At 39.1% G+C, this 19,689-nt stretch overlaps 2 protein-coding genes across 2 annotated transcripts; one reads left to right on the top strand and one right to left on the bottom strand.

Moving 5' to 3' along the window:
- The first annotated feature begins 10,059 nt into the window (after positions 1-10,059).
- On the top strand, positions 10,060-11,894 carry LOC137723398 (bifunctional adenosine 5'-phosphosulfate phosphorylase/adenylylsulfatase HINT4). The gene is made up of 6 exons (XM_068462591.2): positions 10,060-10,324; positions 10,501-10,547; positions 10,639-10,715; positions 10,866-10,932; positions 11,434-11,511; positions 11,619-11,894. Exons 1-6 carry the CDS (start codon positions 10,241-10,243, stop codon positions 11,722-11,724), a joined length of 459 nt encoding a protein of 152 aa, XP_068318692.1. The 5' UTR covers positions 10,060-10,240; the 3' UTR covers positions 11,725-11,894.
- Positions 11,895-17,778: 5,884 nt separating this feature from the next.
- Positions 17,779-19,263, bottom strand: LOC137723783 (zinc finger protein ZAT9-like). The gene has a single exon (XM_068462974.2). The coding sequence runs from the start codon at positions 19,108-19,110 to the stop codon at positions 18,112-18,114; it is 999 nt and encodes a 332-aa protein (XP_068319075.2). The 5' UTR covers positions 19,111-19,263; the 3' UTR covers positions 17,779-18,111.
- Between the last annotated feature and the right edge of the window lie 426 nt (positions 19,264-19,689).

The following is a 19,689-nucleotide window of genomic DNA, read 5'->3' as shown; positions in this document are numbered from 1 at the left end:
CAACCACTCACACCAACCACTAGCGATCAAAGAACAACCAAGGATACAAATCTCTCATCCGATCTTCAGTCTCCCATGTAGCCTCCTCCGCTAAATGATTCATTCACAAAACTTTCACTAAATTCACAGTCTTGTTCCTCATAACTTTTTCCTTCCAATCCAGAATCGTTACTGGTTCCTCATCATAAGTCAAATCCGGATTAATTTCCAAGGGTTGAGGAGGTATCACATGTGACGCATCCGCAACGTAATGATGAAGCATAGACACATGAAAAACGTTATGCACTTTAGCCAGCTTAGAAGGCAACTCAAGCCTGTAAGCTACTTCACCAACTCGCTTGGTGATCATATACGATCCGATATACCTGGGACTCAGCTTACCTTTCTTTCCAAACCGTATAACACCTCTCCACGGTGAAAGCTTCAGAAACACCCAATCACCCACTTCATACACTCTATCAGTAGCATGCCGGTCCGCTAAGCTTTTTTGTCGATCCTGGGCCACTTTCAGGTTAGACTTGATTACCTGAACATTTTGTGTAGTCTCCTCAACAATCTCGGGGCCCACCAAAACTCTTTCTCCGACCTCTGACCAACACAAGGGTGTATGACAAGATTTACCATAAAGTGCCTCAAATGGTGACATGCCGATACTTAACTGAAAGCTGTTGTTGTAGGCAAATTCCATTAAATCCAACCGTTTGTGCCAAGCATCACCAAACTGCAACACCGAAGATCTCAACGTATCCTCCAACGTTTGAATGGTCTTATCTAACTGCCCGTCTGTCTGAGGATGAAATGTCGTACTGTAAAGTAATCTCGTACCCAAAGCTTCCTGAAAAGCCACCAAAAATTTAGAAGTAAATCTTGGGTCACGATCCGAGACAATACTCACTGGAACACCATGGTACTTCACAATCTTCGAGATGAACAACTCAGCTGATCGACCCAAAGAATACTTTTCCCTCACTGGAATAAAATGTGCTGACTTGGTAAGCCGATCAACAATCACCCAAATGCCGTTAAAACCATTATGTGTACGTGGAAGCTTGTACACAAAATCCATAGTAATGTTTTCCCATTTCCACTCTGGAACGGGAAGCGGCTTCAACAACCCAAACGGCTTCTTCCTTTCAGCTTTAACTTGTTGGCAAACGGCACACCTACTCACATACTCAGCTATCTTCCTCTTCATACCCGGCCAATAATAAAATGGTCGAATGGTATGATACATTTTAATAGCTCCTGGATGCATCGCATAAGCTGAGATATGCGTTTCATCGAGAATTGCTTTCTTTAAATCCAAATTATTAGGCACAAACATCCTACTTTCCTGCATAAGCATGTCATCCGATTCACGAACTCTGAGGTCCTTCCTTTTTCCCTGATTCCTTGCCTGAATTATTTCCTGAGTCTCTTCATCCATCATCTGGGCTTCAAGTACACGATCAATTAAAATCGGCCTAACTTGAAATTTAGAAAGTAAAGCTACCTCTTGATCTTCTGCCTCTAACCTTACTCCAGTTGATCTCAAGTCTGCCAAAAGAGGAACACGACTAGCGTACAACGTAGTGATACGACCCTGAGATTTCCTGCTAAGTGTATCAGCTACCACATTCGCACGACCAGGGTGATAATCAATCGTGCAATCATAATCACTAAGCAGTTCCAACCACCTCCGCTGACGAAGATTAAGATCCCTCTGCGTGAAAAGATATTGAAGACTCTTATGATCTGTAAAAATCTTGCATTTCCTCCATAAAGATAATGTATCCACATCTTTAATGCAAAGATAATGGCCGCTAACTCCAAATCATGCGTAGGGTAATTCAACTCATGGGGCTTTAATTGTTGTGAAGCATAATCAATTACCCTACCATGCTGCATCAACACACATCCTAGACCATTTAAGGAAGCATCACTATAGACTTCAAAATTACCATTATCGTCTGAAAGTGCCAAAACGGGTGCATGAGTGAGACAATACTTCAACTACTGAAAACTCTACTCACAATTTTCATCCCACTCAAATTTAACATCCTTCCTCGTTAACCTCATTAGTGGTAAAGCAATCACGGAAAAATCCTTTACAAACCGTCGGTAATACCCTGCTAAACCAAGGAAACTCCTCACCTCAGTGACGGTTCATAGTTGCTCCTACTTCTCCACAGCTGCTACCTTTTGAGGATCCACCAAAATACCTTAAGCAGAAATGACGTGTCCCAAAAATGCCATTTGATCTAACCAAAACTGGCACTTGCTAAACTTAGCATACAGTTGGTGTTCCCTCAACCTTTTCAACACCAAAGTAAAATGTCGAACATGCTCAGATTTAGACTTAGAGTACACCAGAATATCGTCAATGAAGACGATGACAAACTTATCCAAATAAGGTTGGAATACTCGGTTCAACAAATCCATAAAAGCTGCTGGTGCATTCGTCAATCCAAATGGCATTACTAGAAACTCGTAATGACCATAACGAGTCCTGAAAGCTGTCTTAGGGACATCCTCCCTACTGATCTTCAACTGATAATAACCAGACCTCAAGTCAATCTTGGAAAATACACAAGCACCTCAAAGCTAATCAAACAAATCATCAATACACGATTCAATTGTCGGTAATCAATACATAGCCTCAAAGTCCCGTCTTTCTTCCTCACAAACAACACTGGAGCTCCCCAAGGTGAAGTACTAGGCTGAATAAAACCTTTATCCAATAATTCCTGCAACTGGACTTTCAATTCCCTCAACTCAGCATGAGCCATACGATAAGGAGTCAAGGATATAAGATTAGTACCTGGAAGCAAATCAATGGTGAACTCCACGTCGCGGTCTGGCGGCAAACCAGGTAAATCCTCAGGGAAAACATCAGGAAAATGCTTGACTACCCTTACATCATCCACACTACTAGGAGCAACATCATTCAACACCACATGAGCTAAGTATCCCTGGCAACCCTTTGACAACAACCTTTTTGCTCGCACAGCAGAAATAACGCCATGTCTCACCCTACTCTGCTCACCCACAAAAGTAACCACAGGTAATCCAGGACGATGGAAGGTAACTATTTTCCCGTAACAATCAATATTGACACGATTAAAATGCAACCAATTTGTGCCCAAAATCACATCAAAATCAACAATATCTAACGGGATAAGATTAGCTGGCATAACTACATCATCCACCATCATTGGACATCCTGGATACACACAATCAACAATACACCTCTCCCCTCTAGGCATAGCAAACTCTAAATCATACCCTAGAGGTGTAGGGTGAGGTTGCGTCACTTGAGCAAATGTATGAGAAATAACATAATGTGTAGCACCACAGTCAATCAATACTCTAGCAAAATAACCAAGGATATTTAACGTACCCATGATCAAGTCTGGATTATTTTGAGCATCATGCAGAGAGATATTGTGAATACGCCCCTGGGTCTGCTACCGTCCACCACGACCTCTGCTAGTTTGACCACCTCGACTCTGCCCACTACGCCCCTCATTAGGCTAACCAGACTGTCTTAAAGATCCAACATTACTAGCAGCAATCTCCCCCTGCTGATGTTATCTTCCCTGGTACCACTAAAATCCACCCGTTGGAACTAAAGGATAAGGCATATAGCCACCCGAATACTGGGGATACCCATTCTAGGAATACAGATCCTTGGGGATACGGATATTGTCCTGGGGCATAAGGAACGGCATCACCCTGATAATAATAGGCACCACCACGACCCATCTGACCATAACTACCAAGGCCAGGGACATGCTGGATCGGCACAGGTGGTGGCAAGAAAGACTGTTGGGGCCTCTGCTGACTCTAGGAACAATTTGCAGCCCGATGTCCCACCTGCCCACAAGTGAAATAACCACCGCTGCCTCTCCTGCACTCTCCAAAATGCTGGTTATTACACATACAGCAAACCGGAGTCCTTCCTCTACCAGTATCACCCTGCCTCTGGCCTCTAGTACCCCCAGCAAATCTACCACCACGACCCTGACCAGTGGCACTAAAACCACCGTTGGAAGAACAAGAACTAGTCCCACCTCGCTTAAAACTCTGGGTCTTGCGAGGTCCTAGAGATGCCTAACCTTTGCGCTTGTTATCTTTTCTCTGGTTGCCATCTTTTTCTTCCTCTTCACTCTCGCTGGGCATGTTCTCTGAATCCTCAATCCTCAACAAAATCTCATAGAACTCCTGGTAAGAGTCGCAAGGGGTAGTGGTCGCCATAGAACACCACTTCTTCTTAGTACCCAAACGGAAACGATGAAGCATCTCTGCCGGATTGGTAGCAACCTCCGGATAATAACAGGATAAATCAGTAAACCTCTGATAATACTCGTTCGCCATCAACTTCCCTTGCCTCAACTTGGTGAATTCTTACTTTTTACGATCAATGTACTCAGGAGGCACAAACCTTTTCCGAAACAACTCTCTGAACACCTCCCAATCAGTCATTTGCTTTAGGGACAAACGACAAACCTCATGTTCCCACCAGGATGTAGATTCCTGACCCAATAACCATGATGTCATCTTAACCCACTTCTCAACAGGGAGATTCCCTTGATTATGCAATACACGAAAGGTCTTTTCAATATGTTCCAGCCACCGCTCAGCTCCCTCAAAACCCTCATGGCCCTGGAACTTATCCAGCTTCAGATTGTACATAGTCTCCAAATGAGTCCTCTGGGGAGGGTGGAGCGCCAACTGAATAGCGGTAGCAATAGCTTCGCCCAATTGAGCTACATCGGGGAAACTAGGCTCAGGAGAGCGACGTGGTTCCCTACGAGGAGGCATAGTTTTGACAGAAGACACCAAAACAATTAGAACACTCACAAAAATATAGGACTGCTAAACCTATGCTCTGATACCAAACTGACACACCCCGACTGAATTCAGGGTGTGCTGGCTGTCACGTGAAGGTAACGTAACCATGTGCACAGTGCGGAAGCTAAGAAAAAATAATAAAAGTACGAACAAACAAAAACCAAACCACACAGAGGGTAGCTAACATACATGTGCGAGCGTAAGTGTGAAAAACAATATTCAGAGCACAAAAACCTAGTGCAGTCGAAAGGAACAAACACTAACTAAAACACACCCAAAGGGGGGTCCTACACTAGTGATAATCTGTCAGATATGCCGTGAATTCCTCGTGAGCCATCAAAAGAGCAATCCAAATTAGAACCTGGAGGGGCGTGAGTCGGCAAAAACAAAGCTTTTCAAAATCATTTTATTATCAAAAGTTATAACCCATCGCCGTAAAACCTGTATAGTTTCCCAGAAATAGAATATACACATATATCCAAAACATGCTCAAAAATATGCCATGTCGAATGCCTCTACATAAACTGTAAATAACCCAGGTAATGTCAATCAATGCAATGTAATCTGTCAGCCAGAGTTACCTAATGTGACCTGTACGGCTGAATCTAGAGCTCAAATATCCAACTCACTAACTATACATGCACACGAGTCGAAACCACCTAAAGTGGTCTGTACAACAGGACTGGGTGTAAATAAATACGCTCAAGTGCTACGATTACGTGAAGACTGGGCGAATAATTGCGAGTCACCTACGAGTCGAAACCACCTAAAGTGGTCTGTACGACAGGATTGTGCACCTAACTTGGATCCAAGATAAGCGTGTGGTTCGGGAGGTGAACATCATGTGAAGGACTGTGCCCTACTCTGGGCGGGAGCACTAACACCGGGGGTGCAGGTTATGAGCTCTCTACGCATCACACATCACTACTAATCAAAAACATAAACCATAACTTACCTGGCACTTACCTGTGCGTCCGCAGCACCAAACATACATATATGCAACTACTAATGCATAATTAATTAGGCAAATGCAATGCATGGAATTTAAAACATATAAACATTTCATTTCATTTTCTGGGAAAATCCACAAGTATATAGGTATATACGGAAAACCAAAAGCCCACTCACTAGTATATGGAAGGGTCGTAACCCCTTGCCTCGAGTGACTGCGCTCGTCCTCAGGATAGGTCTCACTTATATGCGAAACAACTATAAAAACGTTAATTTAAGGCACATAACCAAAACTAGGTAATAACTTCTCATACAATGCTCTAATGGGGTGTATGAATACACCAACGTGATCTACTCAACCTCACGAACAACCCCATATTTTTAAAATGATTTTTCGACGTCTCATGCGCCCCCATAGGTCGGCCAAGGCACGACCACACGCGCCGCCCACGCACAGGCACGTGCCTGGCACACTGACGGCGTCGGTTAACGCCGTCAAGAATATTCTGTTAAAACTAACAGATTCTGTTAAAGTTAACCTAATGCCGTTAGGAATATTCCGTCCAAACTGACGGAATATTCCGTCGTCTTCTCCGGCCAACCTCCGGCGCCGTCGCCATCGCTGGAAAACTAGAAAATTTTCTAATCTTTGTTTCTCACTCGTGTTTCAACCAAATTCCACAAAATTGGTACCAAAATGAAGCTTACAATAAATAGAACAAAACCTTAACACTTTGGAGCCCTAAAACCAACGGAATCTCGTCGGAAAAACTTCACAAAATTCGGCCAAACCTGCAACTCACGATCCCAAAGTCCAAAACCTTCAAACAAACCACCCTGAGCTTCCTAAGGACCTCACCAAGCTTCCTACAAGCTTCAAATTCCCTGTAACGCAACAATTCACGTGTGCATGAACAGTGACCAAATTGGGGATCTCAAGTTCGACGTGAAATCGTAGGATTCCTTACCAGAAATGGGTATGGTTGAACTCGTTGAACCTCACGAACACAAAGGTATGGTTTTCAACTTCGATCCGTAACGTTTTCGAGTGTTTTGGTCTTGGTCCGTACGAAGAAGAAGAAAAGAGAGAGAGAGAGAGAGAGAGAGAGAGAGAGAGAAAGAGACTCGGGACAGGGCAGAAGATGAGAATGAGAGTGTGAGTGTGTGTGTGGTCCAGATACAGCCAACCAAATCCCCAAAACAACCACACAACAAAACAAAAACACTAGGGGACAAAACCGTCATTTCACACCTACGATACGAATAATCCCTGACGGGCTGTCACACTATACCTTAAATTATGTCGTGTGTTGCACCTATGATCTTTTTTGTTGACACCATCAAGTTTTTTGCTAAGTTGAGAGATAAAGAAGGAATTTCAATAAAAAATAATTTGAGATAAAATTGAATAAATTAGAATTCCCCACACAACTATCAAATTGTAGGAAAATGTTTGATCAAATTTGAAGCACAACAATGAATAAAAGAAAATTTGAGAAGTCTATCTCTCATCTGACATCTTGGTGTCCTACATCTCATACCCTATCTCACCACAACAAGAAAAAGATTGTAGGTAGACCTTCATATTTGAAGCGCTTTCAGAATGCATTGCTTCCTTCACCACCGTGGATCTACTGCTCTTGTTTAATTTGGATTGTGCACCCAAGAGATGAGACATAAGAGAATTTGAGTTCTCATTCCTATGTTATGAGGGGCTAGATACAGGAGATGTAAAGGCATCTCAACTAAAGTTTTATTCGTTTCTCTAGCAAAAGAGTACTATCCCTCATCCGGAAGAATAAAAATAGAGGTTTGCCTTGGCATTTGACTTCCCAAAGTAAGTAGGCGAACAACTTTATGCTTTCTATTTAGAAGAAATTCCAATGGCTCCCCCAGAGCTTTAAACAGTAATTCAAATTGTGATAGTGATTGTTGTGGTGTTGGTGTTGGTGATGGTGATGATGATGTTGGTGAGGGGTTGGTGATGGTGGCGAAGATGGTGGTGCAATGGTGGTCGCATTGGTGAAGAAGTTGGTGGTGCAATAGATGGCAGTGGCAATTATGATGGGGGACGCTATTGGTGATGGCACTGACTTGGTAGATGGTGGTGGAGTCGGAAAAGGTAGATGATGTCATTTAGAAAAAAAATCAATGAGTTTATCATATGAAATAAAAATATTTATTAAAATTTATACTATGCTTCTACTAAAACAGCTTTAAAAAACAATTTAAATGTAGTTTTTAAACATGTGGTCAAATATCCTAAAGCTTTATAGCCAAAATGGCCTCTGAGATTTGCATAACACATCACTTTGGTCCCTGAGATTGTCAATCAATAGAAATGGTCCCTGAGATTGTCCATCATCCATTATTTTAGTCATTCCATTAAAAACTCCGTTAAGTGTCCCGGAGCTCTTGGCCGGAAGTTTGGGCAATTTTCAAAGTTTCGTAACTCAATCATTTCTTAACCAAATTCGACCCATAATATATCAAAATGAAGATAGGAAAGTGTAGAACGAGATTATATCTATTTGGAAGCCCAATGGTTACTGGAGATGGCCAGAAAATATCCTGAAAGGTGACTGGTCCGCGGGAAAAATGAAAAACTCCCTGGAAACTGGGTAAATTTTAAGCGTTCATAACTTCTTCAATAATCAACGAAATCAAGTAATTCAAAAACAAAAATCATACTTCACAATGAGATGAAGAGAATGATACCTTTTTAGATGCCTAATTCATCGTGGTTTGGCCGGAAATAGCTCGAAAGTGGCTAACTCGAGACCAAGATAGCCACTTTTGAGCCTTTTTCCGGCCAAACCATGGCGATTCAGCTGTTTATAAATTTACCATTCTCTTCACCTCTTCGAGAAGTATGATTTTTGTTTTTGAATATTGAAGAAGTTATGAACGTTTAAAGTTTACCCAGTTTCCAGCGAATTTTCCAGTTTTCTCGCGGACCAATCACTTTTCAGGCTATTTTCCGACCATCTCTGGTAACCATTAGGCTTGCAAATAGTATAATATTATTCTACACTTTCCTATCTTCATTTTGATATATTATGGGTCGAATTTGGTTAAGAAACGATTAAGTTACGAAACTTTGAAAATTGCCCAAATTTTCGGCCGAGAGCTCCGGGACACTTAACGGAGTTTTTAATGGAATGACCAAAATAATAGATGGTGAACAATCTCAGGGACCAAAGTGATGTGTTATGAAAATCTCATGGACCATTTTGGCTAAAAAGCCATATCTTAATGGATAGGGTAATGGGTTTTCACTCACGCATCTCAATTCAAAACTCTCCCTCCTCTAAATTATAGTAATAGTTTTGAATCCTCTCATCTCCTTTTAATAATAAAGTTACTATCTTATTAAGCATCATCATACATGAGATATTAGGGATGATAATTCAAACCGTTAAACCCAATAACTATGGATAACTGTCCGAATGAGATAGATTGTTGGAGATGAAAATTCTGGTATATTTTGGATAGGGGAAAACCCAAAAATATTATTCAGTTATGGTATTAACTATGGTTATATGAGTCTCCGATTTATATCTGTTCTCGAATCCGACCCGAACAATACGATTTATATATAATACAACTCATATATAATATAGTATAATATAATATAATACTATAATATAATATTATATAGTATTGTGTTATATAATATATATATATATATATATGTATGTATATATGTATATATTCTCTGAACTCATTATCTTGAAAATTACAAAAGTTGCATTTTGTGGAAAGTTCACAAGTTTAGAATCAAAACCAATGTAAATTCAACGGTGCTTATAGGAGAGATCATCCAACACCATCACTGTTTTAAATTCAATGCTCCTAATTTTGTCGTCACAAGTTTTAGAATTCTTTGACAATTTGCCTTGTCTTTTTTTTTTTTTTTTTTAATGATTGCTGTTTTTTCTTTTATCATTCTTTTCTTTTTTCATTGGACCAATTTATCACATTTGGCTTATCATCAACAACTACAAAAGAACATTGTTATGTTTTTTATGATTGGACATAGATATTTAATGATGAAATTAGTACTCATTATATTATAATGCGTTAATTGAACAAATATATATAGGTGTTGGTGAAAATAAATATAACCGTTAACCGATGAATAATCCATTACTTGATAAGTGGTTATAAATAATCCCCGATAGCTAATTTTGCAATAAATATAATTAATATTCGTAATTTTAGAGATGAATATAGCATTTTTGTTTTTAAACTGAACTGTTGCTATCTCTATGAGATACCAGCTCAAATACCAGATACTTGAAAAAAAAAGTTTATCAGGCAGAACAGAGAAAGCGTCATCCATATACAAAAATAATAGTTAAGAAAATGCTGGCAACATAACAAATCACGGAGAGAGCTCCAAACGCGTCTGACTCCCATCAACTTCAACTCTGCCCGCGGCTTAGGGTAGCCGATGGCGGTAGCAGCAGCCGCAGCTTCACCGTGCATCTTCTGCCAGATCGCCGGAAAATCCACCTCGACCACTCTCCTCCACACTGTCTGCTCTCTCTCTCCACCCATTTATTTTTCCTTTCCACTTTAGTTTGGTTGCTCAGAAAGTTGAGCTTCCAATTGGGTTTTATCCCATTCCCATTTTCTCAGCAACCAAACGCTGCTTGTCGTAATTATCTTGATGCTGTAGTTCGGTAATTGGTCAACTGGTTTTTCCTGCAGGATGAAAAGGTCGTTGCTTTTCAAGACATCAACCCTGCTGCTGTAAGGTACTGATAGAGTGTAATTTCCCAATTTTTATGCATGAATTTTACCATGTTAATTGAATTTTAAGTCGAATTCCAATCTAATCCTGTGTAGGCATTACTTGGTTATTCCTGTGGATCACATTCCAACTGTTAAGGATCTTCAGAGGAAAACTGAAGACTACTCTTTGGGTAATCTAATCTGAATTTGTTGGTATCTTTAGTTCAAAATCATATCTAATTGAACCAATGTGTGACTTTTCTTGCTATTTCTTAATTTTTTGCCTTTTGTTGTTGATATGTTTCGTGATTATGTTCTCCATTTTTTTCATTCTTATACAGTAAGTCACATGTTAGAAGTGGGGAAAACGCTAATACAACGAGATGCACCGCAATGCCATCAGTACAGGTATTGCCTTGCGATTTAAGTTTTTCTCATAGTATTGTTTTCGGGTTTGTAATTGCGTGCACGAACAGATTGATCTTGAGAAGCTACTTCATGTAAATTTGTGCTAAGATTTGTTTCACGTCATTATGCTATCCCCAAAGAATTCAGAACAATCGGTTGGTTTAATAAAATCTTTATATGCTATATAAACAGATTGCTTAATGCAGAAATGAGCTGGTGAAGAATGTGAATGTTAATTAATTCTGTAATTTGATGTATCCCTGACCAACTAGGCCGCTTTACGCCTTCTTTGGAAGATGGTCTTTCTGTAAATGATTTTGTGAGATTGCTTGTGAATCCTTCAATGATTACACAACAATTAGACATTTAAACTTGAATTAGACCGGGCATGCACGCATCATTAATTGGAAATGATTGGATCAAAATAATAGGATTTCATGATTCAAACGATTTCAATTATGAAAGAGTTTTGATTATGATTTTAGACTTTCCTTTTGACAGATTTGGATTTCATCAGCCTCCATTCAACTCCGTTAACCATCTTCACCTACATTGTTTTGCACTACCCTACACGCCCAGGCAAGCTATTTGGGGTTTTCATAGTTGTTTTGTACCTCGGGGATTTCTCTTACATGATTACATCCTGCTTGTTCATTGAACTGACATACCTAATTATACTTGAACAGATGGAAGTGTATAAAGTATTTGTCTGTGGGATCAATTGGATTTGTTGAAGCTGAAAAGCTGTTGGGCAAGATCAAGCCTTTGCCACCAGGTATTTCAAAAGTTTGATGCGCGTTGTAATTAGTAGTTGAAACTTGAACACAACTGCATTGGCTTTCCGTAATAAGCGAGTCAACTTTGTAACACAACTGAAAAAAGGTATAGATTATCTTTCAGCGTTCTGACGAATTATGTATTGTCGGTTGTTCTTATTCTTATAGTCTGCATTTCCTCAGTAATGCTGTTGTTTCAATTTTTTGGTGCTTTGTACAAATTACTCTACATGCTCATAAAAATACTAAGATTTAGAAAGATCCAGCAGCAGCAATTTCTGGTGTATAAGCTTAGTTGGTAGTCTCCTTTGCAAACATCAGACTGCATTTTCTTATCAGTTTTTAAGAGATAGGTCTTTCGAGCGATAAGATCTCTACTTGATGGGATAAACAAGCTCGTGAAGTTGAACATAGGCAGGGTTTGCCTGCATTTTTAGCTTAAAAACGCCTTGTTTCAAAGCATTTCGTCAGACGCATTGCTTCAAACAGAACGTGTGAAGGCATAAGAGGAAAATCAAGACGTACAAGTTACAACCCTTCTCATATATTAACTAATAATTAAGAGAATAATTTGCAACTAATGCTCTCAAAGAAGAAGGCTACTTGAATGGATGATGGATGAAAAACCTCTGTGTTGATTTGTAAATCTCAATTTTCTTTTTAGAGTTACAATGCGTGTTCTTCACAATTTGAAAATTTTAAGACTTATACTACTTTTAATTTCAATGGAAATTATTCGGAAATTAAATTCAGTAAGTATGGAACTACCCACCCTTTTGGTGTAATTTTAAATTGGTCCTAATAACCCATTAAAACTTTTGAAATAATTAGCTAACGTTTTGAAAAATGGAAATTTGCTAATTCACCAATGTTAAGTGATGGCGTCAGCCTTAAGTAATGATTTAACTAACATTAAATTATGAAGTGGACAAATAATGAGATTGGTTATCACTAACATGTCATTTATGGAGCTCTGAATTCCCAAATGGACCCTTTTATCCAAGTTAAACTCTAAATTTACTTAGTTGAAAATGGTTGGTTTAGGGATTAGAGCTTGATAGATCTTAGAGTGAAAACCCATCGATCCTACTTCATGTCATAACTGACACTTAGGGGACGTTTGTTGCGCCGGACTATCTCGGACTGGATTAGCTTAAAGGACTAAGCTGGACTGGCTTAGACTAGACTAAACTGGACTAACTTAGTGAAGCGTTTGGTACAGTATTGGACTAAGAAGCTGGATAATAACAAATTCTAATATTATTTTATTTAATATATAAATTATTAATATTTTATTATGATCTTATCTTTTTCTCCATCTTTTCCTACCATTTCCGTCTCATTCTTTTCCTCTTCTCTCATCGTCCCACCCTCTCCCTCTTTTTTTCCTCTCAGACCTCTCAATTCATGTATCTTTCTCATTCCTGATCAAACTCCTTATTGATTTCAGTCTCTATTTCTCTGTCCTCCCTCCCTCTCTAGCTATGCGTTGTTCGAACGGAACCTCATGGCTCCAATTTTCCCGACGAGTTGCAGGTTTCCCGATGTGTTTTTTGGCCAACCCTCATTAAAATGGATGAAGTTAACACCGCCAAAAAATTCATCACCATCCCTGGACCGAGATCTTAGCTTTGCATGCTCGAATTTGTCATGGATTTGAAGAAGCCCAAACAGGCTGAGACTTCCAGGCCATTTTGCCGGCCACATTCGACCACATTTTGGCCTCGATTCAAGTAAAATCGTAATCTTGTCACTCCCAGCTTCAATTTGGTATATTTTATATGAAAGTTGGTTGTGAAATGGATCTGAAAGAGAGTCGGGAAGTTAATGATTGATCTAGGTGACCGCGATGACGAGGAGTCTGTCGGGAGTGGTCGTTGAGCATAACAAGGACGAGAAATAGAGGATAGTCTTAGCTAGTCCCATGGTTATTGGGGGGTCTCACTAAGACCTCTTAGTGAAGGGTTTTGTCCATGCTAGTCCCCTTTAGTCTCATTAATGTTAGTCCCAGCATGGAACAAACACAGTATTGGACTAATAGCTAGTCCAGTCCAGTCCAGTCCAGTCCGAGTTAGTGAGGGCAAACAAACGCCCCCTTAGTGACTAATCTAATTTATAAAAAGTAGGTAATTGTTTGGAATTCCTTTAGCTTTCGACTCACTCATAAGTCTTGCTTATGATACCATGCTTTAAATTGCAGCACACCTAGAATCAATATCGGATCACCATCATGGCGTTGGCAGTCTCTTAAAACGTCTTTTTTCTTCTTGTTGCCCTCTTTATTTTATGGTACTTCTCTTGGGCATCATGACTACTGATTTTGGAGACGTTACTCGACCACGGGCTGTTACATTAGGGCACACAAATTCATCTTTTAGCTGGTCATATACTCATCTTAAGTTTTAGTTTTCAAATTATATAAATCAAGCGCAATCGACAAACAAGATTTAACAGTGTGTGTCAGAAGTTAAAAATGGTGTGTGTTTGTCATTTACCATTTTCCACCTTGAACTTGAACATAATTTAAAAGTCGACCTCCGTTTCCTCCTTTTACAGTTTAACATATTTTAAATTTAGTGAGTTATCTAATCTAATTCAATACCACGCATCAAACATGGAGTTCACATCTTCTGCATGTGGTCTTTCTACGTCTTTATCTCATTTGTTGACACCTGACCATTCATTTAAACCTCACTTAATAATGTTAACTCTTCAACTTATCTTCTCAATAAAAATAAAATAAAATAAAAACTAAAAATGAATTAAGCTAAAAAGACACTTGTCACTCAAATAAATAAAACACATAGAAATCACATAGGGTTTTTAGTGCAGAAAATTTAATCTCTCAAACGTGACCCAAATGTTGTCTTCATATAAGATAGGAACTCACAAGTCACAATTTAGTTTGGCAATGGTAATGTCAACATTTTATTCTAAGCATGAGTTTCTGTGCATTGACCATGACTTCTAGCTGCCCTACTGGTTTGAAAGCCAAAGAGTTTAATTAATTAATTAATAAAGATGTTCAAGCAAGGTAAGGGGGATGTATGGATGGAAGGAAGGAAAGTAAAGCCGGCAGCCATGAGCCAGCTTCTTCTCCTGAGAATTATACTACCATTGGGTCAAAGCCAACGCACAAAAATAAGGGCCGCCCAGAGCCACATGACAAATGCTGTCGACATTGTTCTATCTTTTTCTCTCTATAATACCCATTATTTGTAAGTGATTATTTACTATAGTGATAGAAATGTATTAAGACCTTGCATAACAGCGTGAGTTCAAACCCCTTAACTAATCTAAACTTACAAAATTTATCGTTTAAAAAAAAAAAAAAATACACTCACTATTTCTTTCTTTTGGTCACATTTTCCTTTCCATTGTATGGGAGAGTTTTCACTTTCTCTTCCTAAGTATATTTTTGCTTAACAAAGAAAATTGGTTTATGCACATTTATTTTTTCAAACAAAAAGCAAACAATAAATAAGTGTGCGGAATGGTAAGCCCAAAGCGGACAATATCGTGCTACGGTGGTGGAGCGGGCCCGGGAAGTGATCCGCCCCGGGCCGGGATGTGACAATTTGGTATCAAAGCCTAACCCTGGCCGAGTGTGTGCCGACGAGGACGTCGGGCCCCTAAGGGGGGTGGATTGTGACATCCCACATCGCCCAGAGGAGTGATCCTTAAATGTATATTCCCATCTCTACCTAGCGCGAGGCCTTTTGGGAGCTCACTGGCTTCGGGTTCCGTAGGAACTCCGAAGTTAAGCGAGAAGGGGGCTAGAGCAATCCCATGATGGGTGACCCACTAGGAAGTTGCTCGTGAGTTCCCAAAAACAAAATTGTGAGGGAATGGTAAGCCCAAAGCGAACAATATCGTGCTACGGTGGTGGAGCGGGCCCAGGAAGTGATCCGCCCCGGGCCGAGATGTGACACAACATCAATAGCTTCAAATTCCATAAAATTAAATTCAACATTCTTATCTTAGTTATTAGCCAATAAGAATATTAAACATTTAACATAAAACAATAAAAAAATGAATATATAATTGGTCAAAGTGGTGAATCTAGAAATCATACCTCATGGCTTATGTGGTTCTAGTATAGAAGTTAAAAACTTTTTTAAAACATAGACACGTGAGAAGAGGCAAAAAGTTTCGAGTTCTACCAAAAAAAAAAGTTTTCGAGTTAAATTGATTTCTATTGGGTTATGTCAGTGAGAGAACTTTGTCAAGCACTTGATAGGCTTGCCGACATCTGTCGAGTCATGTTGCCAAAGCCTGTTGAACTTATCAAGACATGTTAAGTATAACCTAGTGACATTTGTAGAGTAGGCATTACATTGAACACTTAGAGTTGGTGGTCACTACGAGGTTTTGTCCCATATTGACATAGGGTACCCATAGGACCTCCCAAGCTATTTTCGCGTCTTCCGTAGAATTCAAGGACACGGTTGGTCCCTTAATGGATCCGTCCTTAATGGTCGGTACAATTAAGTCGTTTTACAAAAGCTCAAAACCAAATTGAACAAAATTATACAGTTGGGTCCATTTTGAACCGTTGGGCAATTTTGTGAATCAAAAATCAAATCAAACTTTACCACTACGATTCGAATCAACAGATTTGGTCAATTTGATTCACAGCCCTACTCGTGACCTACCATTGCACAATTACTCTGCTTTTTAAAATCACAGGCATAATTTGAGTAGATCGTTTTTAGTCAACCTTTAACGAGTTGATCATATGAAGCATGAAAAAATCACACATGCATAAAAGGACCCTACGCGGGAGAAGCTGGGACCTTATACGGACGACGTTCTACTGTCACAATACAGACGACATTCTACTGTCACGAGGGCGGAGCTAAAAATTCTTCGTCAATCTTTATGAACAAAAAAACTTGATAATGTATTTTTCACAATATCAGTTAGCTTATGAAAATTTTCACAAGGCGAACCAAGAATTTTTCCCCATTAAACAAGTACATGTTAAAATTCAAACAAATAAAAAAACTTGAAATATATATGTACAAGAAGCGACTAGAAAAGTGATGTAAGGAAAATAGATTGCTTGTAAATAATTTTATATAATTTTTTTAGTACCTTGATATTTTTACACTAAGTTGAGGGAGATGTTGGTCAAGCCACACAATGGGCAACCTAATTTAGTATCGAATTCGCTATCTACGAGATACGAACCTAGGACCTCTCACTTATAAGTAAAGAAGAATATCACTAGTTCGTAGTACTTAGTAGCATAATTTTATATAATTAAAATAAAAGAATTAGAATTAATGACTACATAGATGGTGGGTTACATTAAAAAAATCATAAAAGTTAATGTAAAATTTTATTTTTCAACGAATTTAACACAAGTAGGAATTGAGAATTTTCACATAAATATCAAGTAAATAAAAACACTTCTAGATTGTAATATAAATTCTTATTTTTGTGCGTATTAAAAAGCGTATACAAGCATCCAATGTACGAAGATTTAAACAAGTTCTAGTCTTCTGACTGATTCTTCGATAAGAATAGTAAGCATGGCAGCGGATGGCTGGCACCTCCTGTGCCCGGATACTTCGTTCATTTCAAGGCAGATATTATTTTAATTTTTTAATTAAATTCACAAATTCAAAAAAGGGGTTTTGGGATCTTCTTTGGTCACAATCAAACACAAAAAAAAAAACAAAAATGTCATTAGGTTCTTCTTTCAAGGTTATTTTGGTCATTTGAAAAAAAGGTCTGCAGTTTGTTGGTTCAGAGACCTCGGAAATCATTTGATCCTATGCTTCAAGCTAAAACAACCAGCTGAGAGAGAGAAAGAGCAAATGGGACAAACAAAACAATCATACAAAGAATATAACTTTTTAATTTTAATTTTATTTATTTTTTATTAGATGGGACAATTTGCAAGAATTACTGGAAAACTGGACATCAAGCAGAAGCAGCATAGCACATTGACAACCCAAGAACAACTAGAACAATAGATTCGATGGTTCACGAGATTCTGCAATTTTACAGCAAGTATCGCATTTCGTTACGCTCTTCTTAAATGCATTGGGGCAGTACCTAATTACTTGAATTTTACTATATAATAAAAGAAGAAAAAAGAACAATTCTAGTTTCTGTATTCTAGTCAACAACAGTACATAGAACAAGCTGTTACTGCAGTTGGAACTTGACCAAACAGTTGTTGAACTTGAAAGTGCATAAACAAAATGAATACGGTCAGAAATGAACAATACCAGTACCTAAAAAAAAAGAGCGAATCGATTGATCTATGAGTGAAAGTATTGAAAAAGTGTTTCAATCTTCACCATTTGATCTCAATGTTACTCAAAATAATCGAATTTGTTTTACCTTTAGATCCGAGTTTTGATGGAAAAGTCCGTTACTTTTTACAGTTTTAGGCATCCGATAGCACGCTGAAATCATCATCTTCTTCCGGAGCAGGCAGGTTGAGATCTATGAAACCCTCTCTAACTTCAGTTTTTGCAGCCACTGATACAACCATTGATCTTGAAGAACCCGAAAGGTGAGATCTTTTGTGACCGCCGAGAGCTTGACCGGAGCCAAATATTTTGTAACAAAACGGGCACTCAAACAGCTTCTCACCACCTGCATTGTTGATTGCTTCCTCCTCGTTGCGAAAACAAATCTTTTTGTGCCCGCACATTGCTTGAAAAGATCGAAACAGTTTGTTGCATTTCTCACACCGGTTCTTCCCTCGAAGTTTCTTCAATTTGATCCCGTCCAACTTCTCAGCTACTACTTGTTTACCCTGTTGTTCTTGAGCTTGAACCAATTGATCTGCGTGCTGATGATCATTTGATCTTACCATCCGCACATCTCTTGACAGCATCATAAGGCACATAGCAACATCTTCTTCCGGAGAAGTATCGGAGACCGAGCTCACCGGTTCTGGCTCAGCCGCCGGAGGAGGAGACTCGGCCAAACGCGGCGGTGTTGAGATTGTCAACGTGGTTTTTTTCTTCAACTCCAAATTCTGGCTCTGCAGATTCTCTGTAACAACAACGAATGATCTCCGGTTCCGCTTAGATCGTCTTCGAGTTGGGTTTCTTGACTCGGTCTCACTCTCCCTGTCTTGAATCACCGACCCAGAATTAACAAAAGAAAACTCAGGATCTGCAAGCCGGAAACTCCTCTTTGGGTTCTCTCTCAGCCCATAAATCAAACCCTTTTCCTCTCCTTCTTCTTCTTGTAAATGCTGCTCTTCTTCTTCTGGTTCTTCGCCGGAGGAGGAAGACGAAGACGAGTCGGACTCAGTGAGTTGGTGGGTTTTGGGTGGAAGAGGAAAAGTTGCGAGGTGAGCCTTCATGTGACCACCCAATGCTCTGCCATTAGCAAAAGCCCTGGAGCAAAGCTTGCATCTGTGCCTCTCCATTGTCACAGTACACAGCAGAGCAGAGCAAAGATCAGAGCTTTAAGGCCCTCCTCTCTCTCTCTCTCTCTCTCTCTAAAGCTATGGCCTTTGGAGAATGCTACTAGTATTGGAGAGAGATTGGGAACTTAAAAGGAGTAGGTGACAAGCATTCCTTCACCAAAAGACACACACAACCCAAAATTTTATACCATTTTTTTTTTAAAAACACATAACAAGGTATGAAAAAACAGTTGTTAAAATGTTAAAAAAATCACAAAAAATAATGATAATAATCTCATTAGTTTTTTAAGTGTGCCAAAAAACTTATAAAGTGTGATCATGAATGGAGAAAGAGGGACAAGTAACATGCAATCCTTACCCATTTCACTAGTAAACTTTTCTTTTTACCACTTTTTGGATTAGGCAATTAAACTCCTCCCATGCTTTTTTTCAAGGTTTCTATTTTTTCAAATTTTTTCTGTATCTATACATACATACATTCATATCTATAGCCTTTATCCAAAGAGATTTCCATTTGTTTTAAATGGGGACTAGTTGTGGACTCACTCCACATCGAACTTTAACAATCCAAACCGTCTA

The sequence above is a fragment of the Pyrus communis genome, chromosome 4 (genome assembly GCF_041283825.1).
Source record: "Pyrus communis isolate YQ-2024b chromosome 4, ASM4128382v1, whole genome shotgun sequence".
In the NCBI taxonomy this organism is placed as follows: domain Eukaryota; kingdom Viridiplantae; phylum Streptophyta; class Magnoliopsida; order Rosales; family Rosaceae; genus Pyrus; species Pyrus communis.
The sequence above is the reverse complement of the archived record's forward strand: the minus strand, read 5'-3'. Positions and strand labels throughout refer to the sequence as shown.

Bases quoted from the DNA above. Each gene is read 5' to 3' on its own strand.
- LOC137723398 (XM_068462591.2), top strand. From the start codon at position 10,241: ATGGCGGTAGCAGCAGCCGCAGCTTCACCGTGCATCTTCTGCCAGATC. The intron at 10,325-10,500 runs GTCTGCTCTCTC...TTTTTCCTGCAG, and splicing joins CGACCACTCTCCTCCACACT to GATGAAAAGGTCGTTGCTTT. The intron at 10,933-11,433 runs GTATTGCCTTGC...TCCTTTTGACAG, and splicing joins CCGCAATGCCATCAGTACAG to ATTTGGATTTCATCAGCCTC.
- LOC137723783 (XM_068462974.2), bottom strand. From the start codon at position 19,110: ATGGAGAGGCACAGATGCAAGCTTTGCTCCAGGGCTTTTGCTAATGGC.